General features: G+C 40.8%; 1 protein-coding gene across 1 annotated transcript in view; it reads left to right on the forward strand.

The window, feature by feature from the left end:
- The window catches only part of COL22A1 (collagen type XXII alpha 1 chain), a 251184-nt gene that overhangs the window by 187989 nt on the left and 41179 nt on the right, over positions 1-22016 (forward strand). Inside the window, exons 34-43 of the mRNA XM_086877981.1 lie at positions 1515-1568; positions 2048-2101; positions 3349-3402; positions 5410-5463; positions 7001-7054; positions 8732-8836; positions 9289-9333; positions 11576-11653; positions 14447-14482; positions 15456-15509. Of these exons, the coding sequence (XP_086734107.1) occupies positions 1515-1568; positions 2048-2101; positions 3349-3402; positions 5410-5463; positions 7001-7054; positions 8732-8836; positions 9289-9333; positions 11576-11653; positions 14447-14482; positions 15456-15509 (588 nt within the window). The remainder of the gene's footprint in view (positions 1-1514; positions 1569-2047; positions 2102-3348; positions 3403-5409; positions 5464-7000; positions 7055-8731; positions 8837-9288; positions 9334-11575; positions 11654-14446; positions 14483-15455; positions 15510-22016) is intronic.

The raw sequence follows: 22016 nt of genomic DNA on the forward strand, positions 1-22016 counted from the left end.
GCACTACTGTGCAAGTCAAGTATCAAGGAAAAAGTAGAAGGAAAATCTTAAAAACTTTTCCCCTTTACCTGTTTCATTTCTTCTTCCCTTTGCAGTTTTGTTTTCCCTGGTAATATACATCCTTATTCCCACTCAGTTACACCATCCCTGCCTACAAATGTACTGACCTATGTGCTTTGTTGTTCTGCTCTCTCAAATGAGTTTCAGAATTTGAAATGTCATTGCACAAAATAACTTCCAGGCACAAACACACAGGTTTGCAGCTTTAGACCCTTTGCTTGAGCTGCTTTAGGTAAGCCTGATGTCTTTCTGAGGGACACTAGATGGCATCAGGGACTGCCTGGTTAAAAGTCGATCTAATGGGATGCTACTTGTAGAGTAAAATTCCTCCCATTATTTATCACAAATGATAATATTTATTCATAATGCATAATAAATACAAGCATAGGCAATATTTATGCAACTACACTTATTTTGTCTGATAGAGAATCATTTGAAAATGGACTGTGAATTCCCAGGTGTTGCAGAAATGATTGGCAAATAGCAGACGTAAATAAAATTCAAGCTGATTTGTCTGGCTCTGCATTTTGGCTGATCACTATTCCTTGCTTGTGTGTGTAGCTCAAATCACTGATGTTCTTACTCTTCCTTGATTACATAATTGAAACACTTGGTATGATAAATAATGAATAAGTAATGATCGCTGTTGCCTGAATACATACATTCATAACAATACATAAATGTGAGTATTCGTGTAGTGCCTGGTTTATTCTAGCTAGTTCCATAATTGTATGCTTTCCTTTTCAATTTATGAAAAAAGCAGAAATATGGATTTATTGATTATTACTCTAGACAGGACAAAGCTGATGAACTTCTGTCTGAATGCATATTCAATTTACTGTTAGGAGGAAGAACAGGAATAAATTAATCTTATTAGGTAGTGATGGTGGTGCATGAATAAATGTACTGACATTGCAGGAGGGAGAGGAAGCTGTATGAGCGAATGGAGATGTTAATAGAACTAGAGATCAGGAGTAGCCATGTAGTGCACACCTCTGGAAATGCTCCAGGATGGTCACTGAACACCTCTCTTTTATAGGTGGAATAGGGAACTGTCTTTATCTGGGATCACTGTAGAATGACATTAGGGCTGTGGTCCTACAGAGGGGTAGTGCAGTGTCACTGGTGCTTTTGCTATTGGTCACATCATGTGGCCTTTTAAAACATTAGAGATTAATTTTTTGATTTTGGGAATATTCTTAGCTACTCTTCTGCGTGAGGGAAAAATGTTCTCCTTTTAAGCTGAATATATTTTTCAGTTAGTATCAGAGCAGACCAAGAAGTTTAGACAGTGATCTCCATGTCTTAGTGTGGCACTCAGTTTTGACTCATTGACACCTTGTGTCAGAAGTGAGTAACTGATTGAAAGAGCCCACTTGCTAAATAGGGCTAGTGTGAGTTCCAGCCCTGGAAATAGCTTTTATTTCTCTCTTTGTCTTATTGTTTTATATCAGGGTGAACCTGGACCAAAAGGAGACAAAGGAGATCGAGGAACGAGTGGAGAACCTGTAAGTACAGCCAAGTGTTTCTTCAACTGGCTTTGAACTTTAACAAGGAGAGGACATGAGAGTGGTCAGGTTTGGAAGGAGAGGCTGGGACATGCTCCTTACATAGCTGGGATGCTTCTCTCATCAGAAATAGCCACAGTAGTGCTTCTCTTTGTACTGCCTGTAGAGGAAGCTACATGACTACTGGAGTTCAGCACCTAATCTATAGTTCTGGGCCTCAGTAGCTGAAAGGAGGACTATGGGATTTGCTTGAAGCTTGTCTGGCAGTAATTTATGTGCAAGATTTATTAACGGATTTTGAAGTGGTATGGTTCAGCTAAATTGTGCATTTGGGTACTGCTGCATTTGTATTCTGGACTCACTTGTTCTGGATGGAGCTCCCAGAAGGGACAGAGCCCTGCGTAGTGACAGCCTCTGCAAAAATCACACTTCCTTCTCTCTGTGGAAGGAGCTCCTTTACCTCTCCCTCTGTTTTTCAGGGATTACCTGGGGTCCCAGGTGAGCAAGGTGCACCAGGACCTGCAGGAGTACAGGTAAGAGGGACCTTGAAGAAAATCTTTGACATGACTTGTGTAGAGTGCCTTCAAGGTCTGTATTACTGTGAATAATCCTTCCTGTATGCACCAGCAGCCCTTTTCTTTTTTCTCTCTGTCGTAAATTCAGGGAGTTCTGTAGAGGTATTTACCTCTGTTGGACTGCAGGAGAACAGGAGGAAAAAGAGCTCAGAAATACAGTATCTTTGTTGCATGGTCAGTATTGTCTGAGAGACTTCTTCCAGCCTTGTGGTCCTTCAAGAGGGCATCTTGTACTGCTGCTGCCAAACCACAGGTCATGCAGATAAATCACTGCAGTACATTTTCAAAACATTGCAGAGCAGTCAGATTCAACCCCAGCTCATCTAACCTGGAATGAGAAATTACTCATTTGGAATGGTTCTATGGTCTCAACCATCTTCAGAAATGTTTTTGGGTCACACAAACCATTTCAAATCAGCACTGAGGTGTTTCCATTCAACATGGGTAGCTGTTTACTCTGCCATCATATGTGCTGTACCCAACCTATATAATCAGTGATACTTGGGCATCGACACCTTAAACAGGCTGACAGCAGTCTGAGCATTCAAAGCAAAAAGACAAAAACAGTAAAACCCAAAACAAAACAACAAAAAAAAAAAGACACAAAAAAACCAAAAACAACAAAACCAACCAAAACCAAACCCCCCAAAACCCAATAAAAAAAACAAAGTAATGCCCTGCAGCTTTTAACTAATATCTGCTAAATGGGGGACAGTTCAGCAAGTAGCCTTCATCCTGCAAAAATTCTTCAGAAAGGGTTCTCTGACATGTATGATTAGGACAAACTCTCTGGGTATCTATTTTTAAAATTTCTAGATGGCTGTTGTTTATATTTCAGAAGTGTAGGCAAGTCTTCTGTGAAGGGAGACCATCAAAGTTCAGCTGGAAATGAAGTACTTGGTAGGCCTGAGGGTAGGAAAGAGTTTTACCCAGATGAATACCTCAGGTTCTAGCATCTTGTGCTGAGAAACAGTATCTGAGCTGATCAGTCACTAGTAACTCTTCTTAAGTCTCAGGGTTTTATTTTTATAGTTCCTTTTCTTGCTGCCAACAGAACTGGGATCTGTTTCTTCAGCCATTAACTCCTCTGTGAATTTGTTAACAAAAACCATTGCCTAGTACACATTCAGGTATCTTGAAGCTTTTTTTCTGGCAGGAGGTCTCCTTCCATGTCTAATCAGCTGGTATCTCTCCTTTCTGCACAGGGTGCAAAGGGGGAGAAAGGAGCCCGAGGAGAGGCTGGAGCCCCTGGAGAGACTGTGAGTAACTGCTTCCCTTGTAGCATTTTCCCCTGACAGTGGCACACTGACATCAACATCTTGTGGGTGTGCAGTCCCAGGCTGCTTGGGCACAGGGTACATCCTAATCCACAGCTGGAAGAGGCTGTTTGTGGGCAAACAGGACCATCTGTACCAAACAGATCAATGCCCCATTCAGCCCAGCTCAAGGCTGTGCATCTTTTCCTGCTCAAATCTCTCCCTGCCTAACAAAACACGCTTTTCTGGGTGAGTGTGACTGCACTGCAATGTCAGCCCAGCTCAGGCAGCCAGCTGGAGCAGGTAGCTCACTGCTCAGCAGCAGCAGGAATTGGTTTTTGATCAGGGCTGCTTTTAGGTTTCACTGTCAGTTCTGCTGGTTTTTTTTAATATTGGCTTATCCAGAAGACTCATCCCACACCCCTTCTTGAGGCATTTGTTGTAGGAAGTGTTGCTTTTGTCTGTCTGTGTGCTTAGGAACAGCAAAGGATTCCAGTCCAGTTTTATTACTGTGAGAGCATATAAGACCTGAGCAGCTGAATAAAAGGCCACAGACTTTCTTTGCAAGCAAAGAACGAAGAAACACTGAAGAACTGTTTGAAATAATGATTGAGAGAGGGAATGGCTGTGATTAGGAGAAAGAAGGAATAGGAAATCCAAATGAAGCATCCTAGAGCACTGAAATTTATTATTCCACCTTTGTGTTCATGGTTTTCTTTCTTGGGCTGGTGCTTAAACATTGTCCCTAAAGAGTGCTCTGACCCTAAACCCTGAACTGCCTATTTTCAGGTGTCTTTCACTCTTGGTTGAAGGACCCCTTAGTATTTTGGAGAGGGGAAAACAAAAATAAAACCCACAAAAAACCATTCCTTGGTTTTATTTCTTTGTATAACCTGGTGGTGGTGGCTCAGAGGATGTTAATGATATGGAAATGTAGGTATTTGCAGGCACCTTCTCTTTTCTTGCCATCCTTTCACAGACTGCTGCTGCTCTGGGTGTTTCTATTGGCTCATAGACCAGTGACTGTAAATAACACAGAAATGAGAAAAACTTTAAACCTCTGCTATAAGCAAAGGCTGAGAGGATTGGGATTGTTCAGCCTGGAGAAGAGAAGGCTCCAGGGAGATCTTCAAGCCCCCTTTGTGTACCTAAAGAGGAAATACAACAGAGCTGGGGAGGGACTTTCTATAAGGGCATGGAGTGATAGGACAAGGGAGAATGGCTTCAAACTGAGAGCAGGTTTAGATTAATATTAGGAAGAAATTATTTCCTGTGAAGGGGATAAAGCACAGGCTGCCCAGAGCAAGCCGGTCTAGGGGAAGGTGTCCCTGTTTATGACAGAGGGTTTGGAACCAGAAGAAGTTTAAGGTCCCTTCCAACACAAATCTCTGACTCTATGAAACCTTTAAATATAGCCTGATAACCCCACACATACATCTCTGTGGGGACATTAATCCCCAAATATATGTCCTCTAATGTGTCTCATCAAATTTTGGGGACACACATGGGCTTTTTCATGCTGCAAAGCTTTGACTTGGAAATGGATAAAGATCTGCAGTTGAAAACTATAGACTCTGGATGGTTTAAGCTGTTTCACCTTTTAGTGCAAAAGAATGTTTTCAGGTTTTGCTCCCCCCAGCAGAGAAAGGTAGAATTGTCAACAAAGCATATTTTGTTGACCTAATTTTTTTTTATGATAAATCAACCTTCTTTACTCTGTTCTTCTGATGTTTCTGGCCCGGACTTTTCTTCCTGTATCTGAGCTAGATTTAGAATTTCTTTTGATAGAATGTATCTTTAAGCTCCCAAAGAGAGCCTTCATCCATTTTGTATTGTTTCATTTTTCTTTACACTAAAAATTTTCAAACAAACCTACTATTTTTTGCCTTCTTGATGTACAACACCTTGTCTTACATGAAATTCAATCTCCCTTGGATCATCCTGTTCCTATGGTGATACAAGTTGTGATTTATATATGCGCACACACACTCTTCATTTTTCTTAAAACAGGGTTTGAGTGGACCAGCAGGGCCCCCAGGTCCAAGAGGCTTGCCAGGAAATGTGGTAAGTATGCACCAGTGTATTTGTTTTCCCATCTGTGCCCTGATTTCTTTATTTAATGTGTTTAGTTTCCCCTTCTATGGGGATTACTATGAAGTTCAAAAGTCTGTGTTTCATTAAACTTGTTTCTTATGGCTGAATTGAAAGATCTGGAAGCACCTGGGAATGGTGTATCCGTGAACTATCTTCTCATATTCATTTTATCAAGGGGAGGAACAGAGCTGCTTCATTCTTTACCAAATTGTCAAAATAAATTTTTGCTTCCAAGTCTTCAAGAGAAAAAAATCAATGTTTATTGTGTCTTTTTGTTTTCTTTGCCTTTTTTTAATTTGTCCTCTCATTTTGTAAACAAGACTCCTTGATATAAAAATAGCATGGTAAACTCTCACTTTTATTATGAAAGCATATAGGCATTTGAGCCTAAAGACCCTTGAAATCAATGCAGTGTCCCCCTTACCTGTGGTTTCATCACCACATCATAAAACATTTCATATTTGTTAAAAAATAAATTTGGATTAACTCTACTCTTAGCTCCACTAGGGTAGTTTTCTTTCTTGTTCTTACTTCCTTTCTTTCTTTCCTTTCTAGTTTCACTTGGCTTAGACTGGAGTAGGTGAAAAACAGCATTTAGATCTCAGGATATGATGTATTCAGGCACAGGGTTTTTGAACACATCACTGTTAGAACCAGAGTTTATTGCCTGGGCAGTCCAAGAAAACCTAAATTGCCCTTCTACTAATTGTTAAGATACATTTGATTTAATTCTATTAATGTAGTGATTTAATTTCAAACTGAAAGGTGATATTGAAAATGAAGAACTTTTCAATTTCATATTCCATTAAGCAAACTTCTATAACAGTAATATCAATATATTACCTATAAAATCCAGTATCGTTGGAAATATTTTTTGCTGGTGCAGAAAGGAAAATAATTATCACATCCATTCTGAGGTCAATCCAATCTTAATGGTGCCAAGACATGATTTCACATCTTAAAATGGAGTACCATTCTAAAATATGTTTTGGTGGGTTAGGAAGTTACACTATTTAATTTAGAGCTCTAAATCATCTATATTTTGACACAGAGTCCTTTGAGACCTGCCAAGATGTTAAAAGGATTGAAAGCTGAAATAGAGGAAGAAATGAACACAGCTATATTTCCCAGTGTTGGGAGGCTTTCAGCTTCTCTGATACAGAGGTGGTGATTGTGGGGTTGTTGGTAGCATATTAGGAACTTCTGAGAATTTCACAAAATGAAGGAAATAGTTACTGGTAGAATGCAGAAATTTGGTACTAGCTCAGTTTCTGCTTTTTCTCTTCAGCTTTTTTTTTATATTGAAAAATAATTTCCACCTTTAAGGACCTGTTACACAGCTCTTCTGTGGTGTTCTCTGGATTACAGGTTCTTCTGTACTGGGGAATGTAGAGCTGATACTGATCCTTGAGATAAACCATACTGAACCCACAGGTCTGCCCCTTTGTTTAAAATCCAATGCTGCCTACAAAAAAAATTCTAAGCTTTAAAATTCTCTTCTCTCCAGGGTGTGCCTGGAGCTCCTGGACTCCCAGGAAAGGCAGGAGAAAAGGGGGAAAGGGTGAGTTGGTTCTTTGATGGGTTTGTTTCTTTTTTTTTTTTCTTCAGCATTTTAAGTAATAGGGACAGATGCAGTCTGAACTGGAAAATTATTTCATAGGTTCATGGATGTTTAAGACACATGGGTTCATGAATTCATCTTGTATGTACTCTTCTATTACACATGCTGTAAGATTTTCACCCAGTTGCAACTTTATAATTTACCTAATAAATCACTGAGATATGACTGGATATAGTGGAGTCACTGATACACGATTATGGTCTTCTGCTCTCCTCATTACCTGACAAGTGTGGGCATTTGGTGTTTTAAAAACCTCCTATTTATCACTGTAAATCCAAAGCTGGAAGGAAAAATGCCTTTCTGTCCCCTTTCATAAGCTTTCTGAAGTCAGGGGATTGTGTTTGATCATACACCCCAGGGTGCCCAGCATGCTGGAGTCCTGATCTTTGTTTCCTGGAGTGGGAATGATTAATCACAAGCATGACCCCCTATATCCATGTATTTAAGGCTTAAAAGGGAATGAATCCCAGTTCCTTCAGTAAAATCTTCCAAATTCCTGAGCTCTACCTCAGGGTCATGTGAGGACCAAGGGCTCTCTCATTCAGTGTTGCAGAAAGAGTGATGCACTGCACTCACAAGAAAGATGCAACAGTTTATTTTATTGGTATAACACACCAAGTCAACAAAGTTCAATGGTAAATGCCACAGTGGTTTAACAAGATTCAATGCAAGGTACACTTGATTATTTACTGCATTGAGGGCAGGCACAGACAAAACTGTCACTGGGACTCTTCCATTGAGTCATGAGGTTCAAAAAGGAGCTCTTTGTGTTCTAAACTCCTTGTCAGAGAGGAATTTAGGTGTGGCTGCATCCAGAATTAGTCCCAAACTTCATCAATATTTTGTCTAAAGCATTATATGTGTGCAACCAATCCTTCATATCACTTAGCTAAGGTTTCAAAGTTTCAAATGCATTTATTCCCTTTTTTTTTTTTTTTTGCTGAGTATCTGATGTGATAAGGTGGTAATTTGAGGGGTGACCCTGAGATGCATCCATGCTCAAGGGGAGATCTGCAGCCCATTGCAGGCCCTGGGCTGTCCATGGTTCTTGGGATAAGATGGTTGGCTCATATTTCCATGCTGGCTATAAATGTTAGTTCCTCCCAAAACTGCCAAGACATTGACCAGCACTGTGGTTAGGTGAGCACAGTGCCCAAGCCTGCCGGGTTGTTATCTGCCTCCCCTGAACCCACTGTGAGTCAGATGCAGCCAGATGCATCCACTACTGTTGCTGCTGCTGGGTGTCACTTGGGCAGGGCTCTGGGAAGCAAAGCTCAGGTTGGGATCAGGGCACACTCCAACATTTCTCAGTGTCACAGCGAGGAGAAACAATTTTGATGAGTTCAGGTTGGGCTGTGCTCCATGGAGAGAGCTGCTACATATAGCTGGTTCCCAAAACATTTTGAAGTCATTTTGTACTTTCCTTAATGGAAATTACAAGTGCCTTAAGATTTCTGAAGGAAAAGACTTCCCATTAAATAGGCTTTCCTATGATACTAAAAGAAATCCAGATGAGACAGCTAGGAAAAGAATCCATGTCTTTCAGTTCCAATGAAAGACCTGAGGTGGTAATTGTCTATAGTAATCAAATGAATTCTGATGGCTTCTCTTCTACAGGGTGATCCTGGAAAAGAAGGAAAAGTGGGTTTACCTGGGCCGCCAGGTGAGCCAGGGCGTGCTGGAGAGCCAGGTTTGCCTGGGAAGGGTAAAGATGGAGAAAGGGTAAGTACTGCTGGCAAGCTTTGTGCTTGACTAGTTCAATATGAGACAGGCAGGCAAAACTTCTGCAGGAGAGCATGGATTTACCTGAATCCATGGAAGGCCTGCCTGTGGAAAATGCTCCAGATCCCATCTGTGCATGTAAAAAGGTCAGAGAGAACTGAAAATGTGTTTCTGAAATTTACACTGAAAACAGCAACCTCCACAAGGAGTAGCCATTGTCCTTGTGACTAGTACAAAAATTATTAGCTTGATGGAAGTTCCCTAAAAGCTTTTAATTCTTTCCCAGTTAGCAGATTGCTTAGTTTGGTTGCCTGCTGTCAGTAAAACATTGCCAGGACTGCGTGAGCTCAGGAGGGCAGTAGTGGGAGAATTGCTGCCTTGACTAAAGCAAAGTCCAAGCTCTTGTTTGGCTGGATGGTGACTGTTTTCTTGGTTTGCTTTTGTCACTTTAGGGGGAAAGGGGACCACCAGGCTTGCCAGGACCCTTTGGACATAAGGTGAGCATGGACTTCATTGTGGACTGTTCATCATAATCACTTGAACTGGAGAAAAGAACGTGGTGCAAACATGGTCTGTTTTCCACTGGAAAACAGAATTTACAAAGCTCTGACTCAAAAATGCATTTCTAGCCTTTTAGGAGGTTCCTTTATTATTCCAGCATCTCTGTGGATGTAAATACTCAGAGATTAATTAGCTGTGTTCACTTTTCACATTTAAAATACCTTCCAGCACTGTAAGAGTTCATCACAGATGGAGGTCTAAGTGCACACTTTTTCAGAGAAACTGTGACTGGGACCCTTTAATCCACACAGCCAGGGAGACACTTCATGGCTCAGGTGTGATCTGCTCTCAGAACCACCTGACAGCCCTCAAAGAGAACTTTTCCCTACCACTCATTCCTTTCACCTCTCTGCAAGGACAATGGGAATTATTTTCCAGTAGAACCAGGTAGTCCTGGTTTCCCCTCCTGTACTGAGGCAAAGACTAGCTAGTTGAAGAGGTTGATGACATCAACTTCTGCTGAAAGTAATGCTTATTCCCTTAGAAGCACACAGAAAAGAGAGAAAGGAATAAAACACCAAAAAACTTTGATTCTGGGAGGATCTGGATTGTGCTTGAACATTTAATCAGACATTTCAGAAATTGTCTTCTTCCAAATGACCATGTTCTGATCTGGAATGGAAGAATCAGATGTTGAAACAGATTCTGTAAATGATAGAAACAGGATTACAGAATTATGAGACCAAATCCATCTACGTCCCATGTTTTTGAAATAACCAAACTGCTATGAGTTTCTTTTAATTTTGATGCATTTTGTGCAAATGCATTGTAGTCTTTTCTATATATCTTTGACAGGTCAGAACACAGACCTATACTCACACAGACACACACTAATTGACTGAGAATAAATATAAAAGTCAGAAAAAAACACTAAAAGAAATCTCATTAAGTATTCTATTCAATAGCAACAGAAGATGATAAAAGTCTTAATTGTGTGTGGGAAAATACTATTGAAATTTTTGTATTAAAATTATCTTTCTGAATAAAATAACTGATAAGGGATGTCTAGAGCATTTGAACTAATCAGAATGCATTTTTTCTTACTAGCCTTGCAGTATTATTTCTTTGTAGTAAAAGATTAGTTTAAGAAGAAAGCAAGAAAGGGGAAAAATAGGAGATATTGCAGATTTAAATTTGAGTGGGCAGAATCCACAGGTAACAATTTTTCTATCATACTTCTATATAGCTAGAAAAAATGTCATAATAAATAGCATAAATAAGATTTGTTGTTATAAATCTACTGCCAACATGAGACCAAATCTCACAACTGCAATGCAATCCATAAAAATCTTATTGATTTCTCCCTGTAACTAGAAAACAGATGTTTAAACTAAAGTCTTACAGCTGAATTCTTTCTTAGCCCTCTGTCTACAGTGTACATTGAACAATGCCAAGCTGCTTTCTGTGCTTTTACTTTGAAAAGCCTGTTCTTTAGAAGGGAAAACTCCCCTTTTCTAGTACAGGGCTCAATAGAGAGTGGTAGAAATGTTGACTTGTATTTTACAAAAATAATTTCATACACTTATGTGAGTAGGCCTGTGTTGGTAAAGGAAAGGAGAATATGAAGATGTAATAAAACTTCTCTAATCCTGTCTTCCCCAGATAAATGATTTATGTTCAGTAATTTTTGTGCCTTAGCCTTCTACCACAGAAGCCCAGGGAGAGAAAAGTGATTTATGGTGCCTTGTGTTTCCCCAAGCCAAGGAAAGTGCCTGCTACCTTGGTGAAATCACTGTTTCTGGAAGTGTTCTGGATGTGGCTCTTGGGGGTATGGTTTTGGGTGATTAAGGTGGTGTTGGGCTGGTGGTTGGACTGACTGATCTTGAAGGTCTCTTCCAACCTTGGTGGTTCATGAAATGCTGGAAATTTGATGCAGCACACTAAAATAAATGAAGACACTTGCAAAGATTGTGTTTCCACTCAGTTTTGTGATGTGATGTGGCACAAACTGAGCCCACAGAGGTGGGCTGGGCCTGTGTGGTGGAAAAGGACACTTTATTGGCACGATGAGACAGTAACTGTGCCATATCCCCATGCTGCCACAAGCAGAATCTGTCCCTCTGTGGGCAGGATCAGGACCAGATGTACTCATGTGACATTCTGATGTACAAACTGCTTGCAATTTCAGCAGATTTTCTCATCAGTGCACAAAGCTTTTAATTGTTTCCTTTATTTCAGGGTGAGAGGGGAGCTCCTGGCCTCCCTGGACAGCCAGGGGACAGAGGAGTGCCAGGAGTCGGCCTGGCTGGACCCCCTGTAAGTAGCAGGTCCTGCTGCAACCTGGAACAAGGTGGAAAATCAGGCATTGCCACCTGGGGAATGTGTTGCCTGTGCTCAGCTGTGCTGAGAGCCTGTGGGACATTTTGCCTTCTGAAGCTGCAGATTCCAGACGAGCCCAGAGGCTGCCATTTGTAGCTTACATGTCACACGTCTGTTGAGAGGGTTAAAAGTGCTGTAGGATGGATGGGTGTCACTGACTCATTCCTGAATTTTGTGCATCATCCTGGCACACTGGCTGTAGATATGAGTGGAGATCTGTGCCAAGGCAGCAGCTCTGGTCTCCTGGACAGATATGACCTCACTGTTGTATAACTCCTGTTGGAAGGGATGAGTGTGGCACACACACCCACGTCAGTGACACAGCCACACTCCAGTAGCAAAATACAACAGCAGATTACTTAAACTGCTGTGTTCCAAGAGACCCATGCTCCCCATCATTTCACACAAATATTTGATAGGTTTGGCCTCATCCAGCTCTTCCCTCCTGAGTATCAGTTGGCCACATGGTGTACCTGGGAGTCTGCTCAGAAAATTGGGATTTTCCTGTTGGTGGGGCTTTGATCACACCAGTATTTGTCAGGTACAAGTCCTCTAGAAATGAGGGGGATTTGGTAGTGCTCTGGCAGTAGTCCTGCTGAGAGACCTCCAGCTATGTACTGAATTTGCTAGTGAAATATATTTAGGAGGAAGCAAATGCTATTTCTGGCTGTAATTGCTAGAGGACATCTGAGCCCCATTTTTTTGCAATACCTCATACATGCCATGATCCTGGACCAACCATTCAATGTTTGGTTATCAGTGCTGTTTATCTAGCTATAAATGTCCCAATTAGTACAGGAAGTTGAAATAAGTCATAGTGCTGGGTAATGAATTGAAAAGTCTGACTTTCTGAGGTGTATGTCCACTCTTTGGCTGTATCATGGCTTTTATGGTCCTCACAGGGTTACCAATGACTGCAGGTTTCCTGAGTGTCCTTTGTTATGATTTATCCAAGGAACAGTGGTGTTCTTGCACTTCTCAATGTTCAGCCATTAATTAAATTAAAACTAAATTAACAAATGAGTATCTGGCTTGTTTGAAAATCACTAGCTAGTGCATAGTCTTTAATTACAGATTTTTAGATTCAGTCCAGGGCTAGATGAGTTCATATCTGCATCCTGATGTACACAGGATGACAAAGTTGCTCTTCATTGGGGTTTAGCATCCTCATCTCCATAAACACAAATGACTAAGGACTTGACTCCAAATGCAGACATCTCTTGTCTCACACCAGAAGATTGTTTTTTTTTTCATGTCTTCATTATTTGCCCACTGTCAGGATGTGTAGCCACCTACACACCACACTGTTCTCAAATGATATGTTTTATAATGTTATTTAATTTGCTTTACTAAATGCCTCCTTAAAAAAAGAAAAAAACAAAAACAACAAAAAAAGCAAACAAACCAAAAAAACCACAAAGCACTATTATGATGGTTTTTTTCCCCACTGTAGGTGCTTCATAACCTCAGCTCCAGTGCAAAGACTGGAATTGAAAAAAAAAAAAACCCTCTCTGTATAACCTTGAATCTAGCAGACTGTCACAAAGACTGAATCCCACACTAAAAACAAAACCCATAATAAAATCAGTGGAGTTGCTTCAGTGCATATTATACACTGAATTAAAGACGTCAGCCTCTACTCTTTTTAGCAATGTGACAAAATTGTGTTTATAATACTTCAGCTTCAGAGCTGAGAGCCAACAACTCTTTTTAATTGGAATCCTCACTCTGCTTCTTCCTGTGCCCTTAACCTCTCTCAGGCTTTGCTCCCTGCACAAAAAGTATGTATAGATGAGGATTTTTTTACCTTATCTGCTGAAGTATTGAGTTACAATTTACATACCACTGAGCCATAAACTTGAGCATTAGCAGAGTGTGTTATTTCCAACACACTCTGCTAATGAGTGTGTTTTACTCTATATGCCATAGACTAAAGGACAGCTTGGACAATTGGGGTGAATTCACATGTTTATGCTGAAATTGCCTATTGGATGGATGCACAGTATAAGCACAGAGGTTTCAATCTTTCCCTGCCTTGCCTTGTTGATATTAATTAAATTATGCATTTAGCCTTTTCTTTAATATGCATTAAGGTGTCTTCTTTCATGGAGACATTGTGTGAGGATTAGTGAGTTACTGTGTGTGAAACAGAAAGCAAAAGGAGAGGAGTTATAGTAGCCAATTTATTCCAGCCTTGTTTTGGGTGTGTGTGGAATACCAGATCAATTCACCCATGCTGGATGTGGTACTGCATCACTTCTGTGGTGTTCTTATAAAAGTGGGTGCCTGCCAGCAGCTCACTCTACTCAGCAGCACATTTTAAGTTGCATCCACAAACAAACAGCGTGCACAAACCCACTGCCCCCCTCTGCTCTGACCTAAATTAAAGAGCACAGAGATCCTGTGGGATGTTTTTGTTCCATAAGAGGTATTTGAATGTAATGGGATTCAGACTGGGGGACTTGTCCTGTCCCAGCCCAAGGGATGTGAGCATGCTGTGGTTGTGTGTCCCCAGACCCAGCCAGGAGCAGGGATTGTCCTGTCACAGCAGTCACACTGCAGTGTGTCACTGTCACAGGCAGTGCACACACATCCACACTCATGAGTGCAGCACACAGTCCAGTGCAGAGAATAGTGCCTTAATGTGTTATTAATGCTCAGCCTTAATGCTCAGCCAAAGGAGGATGGGAATTTCAAGTGTTTTGATTGCTGTGTCTTTTCTGCTTGTAGGGCCCTGCAGGACCCCCAGGAGACAAAGGATCCCTGGTACAGTATGTCTTTCTAGCTATACCCAAATTCTTTGAGGAGGGGAAAACCACACTAATTATGTTTCTACCAGTCATTTTATGAGAGCACATGTAATTGTTTTGGTTTTGCTTGAGTGATGGTCATGGAGTGGTTGACCCTCCAAAGGGAACTTCTCCCTTTGTATTATCAGGTACTTGTCTGCTATACTGAGTTGTGAGAGTTACTCAAGAGCCTTGTTCTGGTGGAAACTTTGCCTTACGTGTCAATAGTTCTACAAGAGAGACAATGGGTGACTTGTTTCACCCTTCATTCAATAAATTTTAACATAAATTATATTACATTATATTGTATTGTATTATATTATATTTATAAAATATAAATATTTTAAGGCACATAAGGCACATTTCTTATAGCCAAGGTCTCATAGGTTTAAAATAAACCATTTAAAACATTTTTCTTACTTAAATCTTGCGGATTTCAGTATTCACCAAACACACTTTAGTCCCTCAACATTCAGTTTTTCAAGGATGCAATCCATTGGGGTTGCACAAACAACTGTGTATCATGGTCTCCATAGACCCTGGCCTGAATTTGCAGCACAACAGCCAGTCCTAGCCAGTGTGATAGCCTGGAACTGAGGAGATGGACCTTCTTTTCCCTGTGTTCAGTCACATTTTCTCCCTGTTCAAAGACCTGCCTCCTGTAAAGAGTCATTGTTACCTCTCCAGTCAATGTATGGGAAGCTTGACTTTAGTGATGCACATGAAGTCCCTTGAGGCACAGAAATGACTGGTACCAGCATAGTGCATTGTGACCTGTAATTATATTTTTTCTCAAACTCTTTCATAGTTGTGTAGGTGCTGGTTTTTTCTCCAATTTTCCAATTTTCCCACCAGTAACTATTATGTTAAGGATTTCTTCTCTTCAGCTAAGAAGCACCTCATCAATACTACTCACTGGTTACTGGGTGTGTCTGTCCTCTCCCTTCCAGGGTCCCCGTGGTGTACCTGGTATCCCTGGACCACAGGGACCTCCTGGCCAGGATGTAAGTAAAATAAAAGTGTAAGTGCTCAAGAAATTTGTCAGTGCTTGGGTCTCATTTCCTTAAAACTTTGTGCTGATAATCAACTGCAGTCACTGAATGTTACTAGGATTGTCTAAGGGACATGATTTGCACAAGTGGAGCTCTTACAACTTAGGATATCAAGGGGGAACATAGTTGGAATGAGGAGGATTGCTTCAAGGAAAATGGGGGACTTCACCACTGAACCATTTTAAAATGACACTGGGGAAGGGATTTGGCAGCATACACTGGGAAAAGATCCCACACTGAAAAAGGATGGTGGTTAGGCTGTCTAGGAACTTCTTAGAGTCCACTGAGATAAGTACCCTTTCTGTTAAAACAGGGCCACAGCTGTTAAGAAGTTCTCTATGAGTTCATTTTGCTGCTGCTATTGTGCATGTTTGAGGACATTTTAACCTCTTGGTGCATTGTTCTCCTGCTGTCTCAGTGGTGAGTCATGGAACTGAGGAATAGAGAGGAATGTGGCAGACTCCCAGCTGGAAAGCTGGCCCCTCTCTCTGCCTGGTTCCTCTTCAGTGCTGCATCAGAAAGAGGAGAATTTTTTTCCTCTATGATGTGGCAACCAGTCCTCTGAAGGAGGCTCTGAAGATTTTGAAGGGCTTGATGTTTGGATTTTTGCCTGTTGAGGGAATGCTGTGAAGAGGGGGAAGTGACCTCCTGTTATTCTCCTTCTCATTGCTGCTCCATGATGCTGTTATGTCTGAAATGGCAGCTCTCACCAACTTCACAGCAAGCACTTTTCAACCCTAGAATGGCTTTACTGACATCCATCAGGTGGTCTAGTAGGTTCCTTCCCACCTATTTACTGCCCACAGAGGTTGTGGATGCCATCCCTGGAGTGTTCAAGGCCAGGTTGGATGGGACTTGGAGCAACCTGATTTTGTGGAAGGTGTTCCTGCCTGTTGCAGGAGAGTTGGAACTGGATGACCTTTAAGGTCCCTTCCAACCCAAACCATTTTGTGATTTTATGACTCAATACTTTGTCACAAGACAAATGATTATGCCAGGGGCTTTCTTCCACAGCCCATGATAGCTGAAATGGTCCTTTGCCTCCATCATCTTGTGTCCCTGAGCAGCCAGAAATTTGGGATTGATTGTGTCCTGCTGCCTGTCCCTAGATCTCATCACCTTGCCTCAAATGTTTGAGACTTGTAACCAAGAGATTGTGAACAGGAGAGAGGATAGATGGGTTTCCTAGAGCTGTACTGTGTGAGGAGAGTGCCTGAGGCAGATTTTGAGTCTCATTCTGGCTCTGCTCAGATCAGTGTTGGTTGGTCAACTCTTGGAGATGCAGCTCTAGGGTCTTTACATTTTTCTTTTCCCTGCAGGAAATTAACCCAAAAACAACCATTCCTCAGGCAACTTATAAACACAATCTCTGTTACACTCACTGCTTTAATTGTAGTCAATATGTCTTCTAGGACCTTTCTACATTGTCTGATCACTTGCTAAACCATTCTATCTGTGTTTCAGGAGGTGTAATTAGAGGCATGGGGCACATTCTGACAATTTTTGGTGTGTCAGCAGGGATAATCTATTTTGACAGGGTCATGCATTTGCAGTTTCATGATCCTTATCTTTATTTAACTAGCATAAGGAACTTTTTGTTCTACTTCTGCACCCTTGTATGCCAGTGCAGTGTTCCTGTATCCTCTGAACCATGTCCATTTTTGTACTCTGCTGTGTTCAAACAGGATATCATTGGATAGGAAAGCTCCAATTTGAATTGCTAATATGAATTTGCTGTGCAACTCCCAAGCCATGCAGTGTCAATTGCCTGAATGACTTGCCTCAGTGTCTTGTACTTTGCTGTGGCCTTTGCAAATGTATTCCATGCTTTTTTTCTGAGACTGAAAAAAATCTTTTAAATCACATTTACATACATTGAGTTACTCTCTGAATTATTTTTCCAGTTGCAAACTCATCAGATGCTTGTCGAAGTGCCTGCTATCACTTGCATTCTCTGATATAGCAAATCAGATTTACAAGGGGAATTGAAAGAGTCAATACTCCTTTTGCAATAGCTTTGGCCAGAATTCTCTCCCACTGGTGAATAAATTAGGTTTTTTACATGACTACATTCTAGATTTTTTTCTGGTTTCCTAAAAGCATGTGTCATATTTTTTTGAGATAGCCCAAAGTCACCTTTTGAAATACCTGTTGGCTACTCAATCTAATATCAAGAGTTCTCAGGACAGTATCTTGTTTTATTAAAATTTAGGTTTTGAAAATACTTGCCTAGGTTTACAGTACAATTGTACTGCTTTAGCCTTGTTCTCTTCTTCTTAGCAAAAGCCTTGCTATTTTTCTGTCTTCTAGAGTTCATTGTATCCATAAATCCCTATGAATTATCTTTTTCTGCAACAAAGCTAGGACATGTTGTCTTCTTCCACATATATAATTTTCTTGTCTTTAAATTTGCATTTCTTTTTCTGATTAACCAAAGCTCCAATTCTTAAAGCCTAAAAAGTGTTCTTTATTTAGGTCTTTTTTCCCCCAATAATATGATGAATTTTTTCCATAAGAGAATTACTACACATTGTGCCTACTTTAAGGATCTCAACCACTTAAAAAAATTACTTTCTCTTGCTTTTGGAAAAAAAAAAAATATCACATTTTAATCTGACAGTATTCCTGTATCAAGCAGTAAAATAGTGTAGTCTTAAGTACCTTCTGTCAGAGAAGTTGGCCAATTTCCTTGTCTGAGAATAATCAAAAAGTATTTCTATGTGTTCAATGATGTTATATGTAGTGCTTTCTCCTCCAGCTGCTGCAGACAAGGTCCCTCCTGCCTGGTTGGATTAGGTATTAGGAAGAAATTCGTAACTGTTCATGTAGTGAAGCACTGGAGCAGGCTTGGAGCAACCTGGTCCAGTGGAAAGTGACTTGCCCATGGCAAGGGGTTGGAGTGAGATGGGCTTTAAGGTCCTTTCCAACCCAAACCATCCCATGCCTCTATGGAAAGGTTTATTAGAGGATATAAAATGACAGGACAAACCATGGTAGGCAGATGACTGCTCTGCCAGACAAATGCAGCAGCCAGCTCTGGCTTACACACAACCAGCCTCTTTCATACCCGTTTTTGTCTCCCCCCTGTTTGTTTGTTGCTCTTTCTTCCCCTGCACAGCCCCTCGTGCATCTCCCCAGCTCTCCCTCAGCCCTCCCAATTCACAGTCTTCCAGTTCACAGTCTAATCACTTGGAAGGTCCAGATTGATCTCCCAGGAAGTGCAATCTATGGTTTTTGTTAGCCCATTAGTTATTGTGAGTGACAAGATCTGCTGCTTCTTAGATATGAGTCTTGGAAAGTTTAGTTTCTGATTTCCCCCCTTCCCCTTAATTTCCCCTTAATTTCCCAGCTGACAAGGTCCTGGATAAGGTAACCTTGCTGCAATAAGCTGCCTCATATTTCCACATGCCTTGATCAATTAGTGTGAATGTCCAGGCTTGCTTCCCATCACTGCCAGCCTTTTCTGTTGGTCAGGCTCGTGTCCTTGATGTTGTAATTTATGACTTTTTCCTTCTCTTCCTTTGTTGAATTCAAAAAGTTCCTTGACCAAATACCCCTAAAGGAGCAGACACTCTTTGGCCAGCCACCCTTACACTTCATGTTTTGAATCATCTGTTCTTCCCTGACTGTCTGCTGGGAGATAAAATGTTTCTGTTCAACACACCTATTTAGTGTCCTTAGATTAGCAAACAATCTGAATGAGACGTTCTCTTATCCTCCTATTAGCAGTGAGGGCACCTGTTTAATAGGATCTTTCTGTATTTTGATTATGATAATTTTAATTAACATAAACATTGAATTAATCACTTTTTAATTAGGTTAATTATTTACGGTAACTAAGTTCCAGCATTACTGAGGAGTTAATCTTCCCCCTGCGTTTGCTTTCATAATTGCAAAACCTTTGTGGATGCATAAATTACTGCCAATGAATTTGAAAAGCAGAATTGGCTGTTCTGAGGTTGATTTTCCCATCCAGTTAGAAGGAAAGTTCCTTTTAGGAACTGTTTATTTTAAGGTACTTACATCTCAAACCAGAGTATACTTATTAACGCCCCTACTGTCTCTTTATTGCTGTGACATATAATTGATTTAAGACATTGCATTTCAAGTTTAATTTTCTGGCTTGTTACAGACCTATCCCACAATATGCCTGTGTGACTTATACACTTCCCTTATACACTTATGTTTCCTTACAGACTTTCTTCATTTTTGAGTATTTTTGCATGCACCACTTACCTAAGCATCATATTCCCCATCGTAGGACTTTGCCTGTTAACTGCACCAGCATTTAATTTGTTCTTAGTTACAGAATCAAAGAATATTCTGAATTGAAAGGGACCCACAAGGCTTATCAAGTCCAAGTCTGAAGTGAATGGGCCATGAGGGGATTAAACCCACAACCTTGGCATAATTAGCACCATTTGCCGACCAACTAAGTTAAATACTGTTTTTTAGCATTATCAGCAGCACAGTTTCCATCAGTTCCCATTTCAAGACCATTCCTGTGTGTCAGATTTTGCAGACTGATGCTCTGGGTACTGTGCATCACACCTCCTCATGGCTGACATCTTTTCCCTGTACTGGTGTTCTGTACCACTCATTGGATATTCTGCTTTGTGCCAGCCACTCTTGGCTGCAAGCTCCTGCAAGCGTTCAAACTTTATAAGCTCTCCAACACTGGTTGTAATTTGTGTCTGTGCATATTCCCACATCATGTTAGCAGCATTTCATTTCAGTGCCATGCAGTTTTTTGGTCAGAGTCACTTTTTTAATGAAATTTTTGGCTTTCTCTTTTCCATTTTCCTCCCCTATTAGTTTGTCAGATGCAGTTTTAACTTTCATGTCTTCATTCTAGCATTTTCATTCTGCTCTGAGCAATGTGAAGCTGTGTCAGGGGAGGTTTAGGTTGGATATTAGGAAAAGGTTCTTCATCCAGATAGTGGCCAGACACTGGAACAGGATCCCCAGGCAAGTGGTCACAGCACCAAGATTGACAGAGTTCAAGGCCTGTTTAGACAATGCTCTCAGGAACATGATGTGATTCTTGGGATTGTCCTGTGCAAGAACAGGAGCTGGACTTGATTTTTTGTGGGTCCCTTACAAACCAGGATATTCTGTGATTCTGTGTTTGCAGCTTGTCTGCTTTTGTCAGCCTTTTCTAACTCCAGGCCTCTACAGACCAGCAATATTTCCTCTGCTTTTGACTCTATTTCCTTTGGCCTGCTTTCTGATAATGTGCCATGCTGAAGTGCCATCATCTACATCTGGTTTTTACAGTTTGGATCACAAAAGCATTCTTCAATGGACATTCTCTGCAGTCTTGTACCTTCCAATTGTTTGATTTTTCCTGGGGATTCAGTGCTTTTTTCAGGTTTGTCAGCCATGGTGCAGAGCTTACTTAATCTCTTTTTCCATCTCATTTCCACCCTGTTAGAGATATCACCAGCTCAGCATCTTACAGCATGCAAGAAAATGGGTTCATCCCTTTTTGTCTCAAGGCAATCTGATACCATGTGGGCATGATAGCTGTGCTTAATCCTTTCCAAGGATTTCCATTTTATTCGCTCTCTTCTTGCTTGTCTCTTCACATAACTAAGAAGTATTTTCCTATATTATTTTTTTAAAAGATCTTTAAATACTCAATTACACTGCTAGTTCCATGTTCATATTTCAGATCCCAAAGCAGAAGCCTGTCAGTGAGCCCTATGGCATATATTTATAGCTGTACTACTAGTCAGCATGAAAGGCATTTCTGAACTGTGTTTTCTGTGTTGCTTTCTGATCCAGGATTATTCTCATGGCTCAAGTTTTTGCTTTGCATCACACTTCATAAAGCAAGTTCTGTGTGAGTCTTCCTGAACAAAGTAGGTCTGGGAATATAAGATCTGTGTAATTGTTATTTAGCCATCCCTCTTCCCACTTGCAGAAGTGGCTGAGAAGCACAGTGGAGAGGATGCCAAAAGCGTGACCTGACAGCATCTGTGAAAGGGAAGGGGCTTTGGGAACAATGCAAGTCCTCTGTATTCACCTTGAAATTCTGTGGAAGAAGGAGAGCAATAAACGACTAAAATATTTACTATTATTTACTCAATTCCCCAGAAGGACATCTGAGGAGAATTCTGAGCTAAACATCTTCTGCAGACATTATCTTCTCTTTGTTCTCACCTGCAGAAGGTTTAGTTCCTTAGGAAACAGGAGTTCATCCATGAACTTCAGTACTACTTCAGCTCCACTTCAGCTGCACTTCAGTTTGTGTTTAATTTTCATTTCTTAGAAAGTCAAGGTAATTGAAGGGTTGTTGCTCACCCAGAAGCATTTAATGTGGACATAGAAAAAGATAATCAATATATTTTCCCATTTTTTCTCTCCTCTAGCAAGACATCCAGGATTTAAATACAAATTGAGACTCAAGGATGAAATCCAAGTTTTTTCCTATAGCTATAATTGTGGTGTGTCATA

The sequence above is a fragment of the Cyanistes caeruleus genome, chromosome 1, assembly GCF_971803275.1.
Source record: "Cyanistes caeruleus chromosome 1, bCyaCae1.hap1.1, whole genome shotgun sequence".
NCBI classification, from domain to species: domain Eukaryota; kingdom Metazoa; phylum Chordata; class Aves; order Passeriformes; family Paridae; genus Cyanistes; species Cyanistes caeruleus.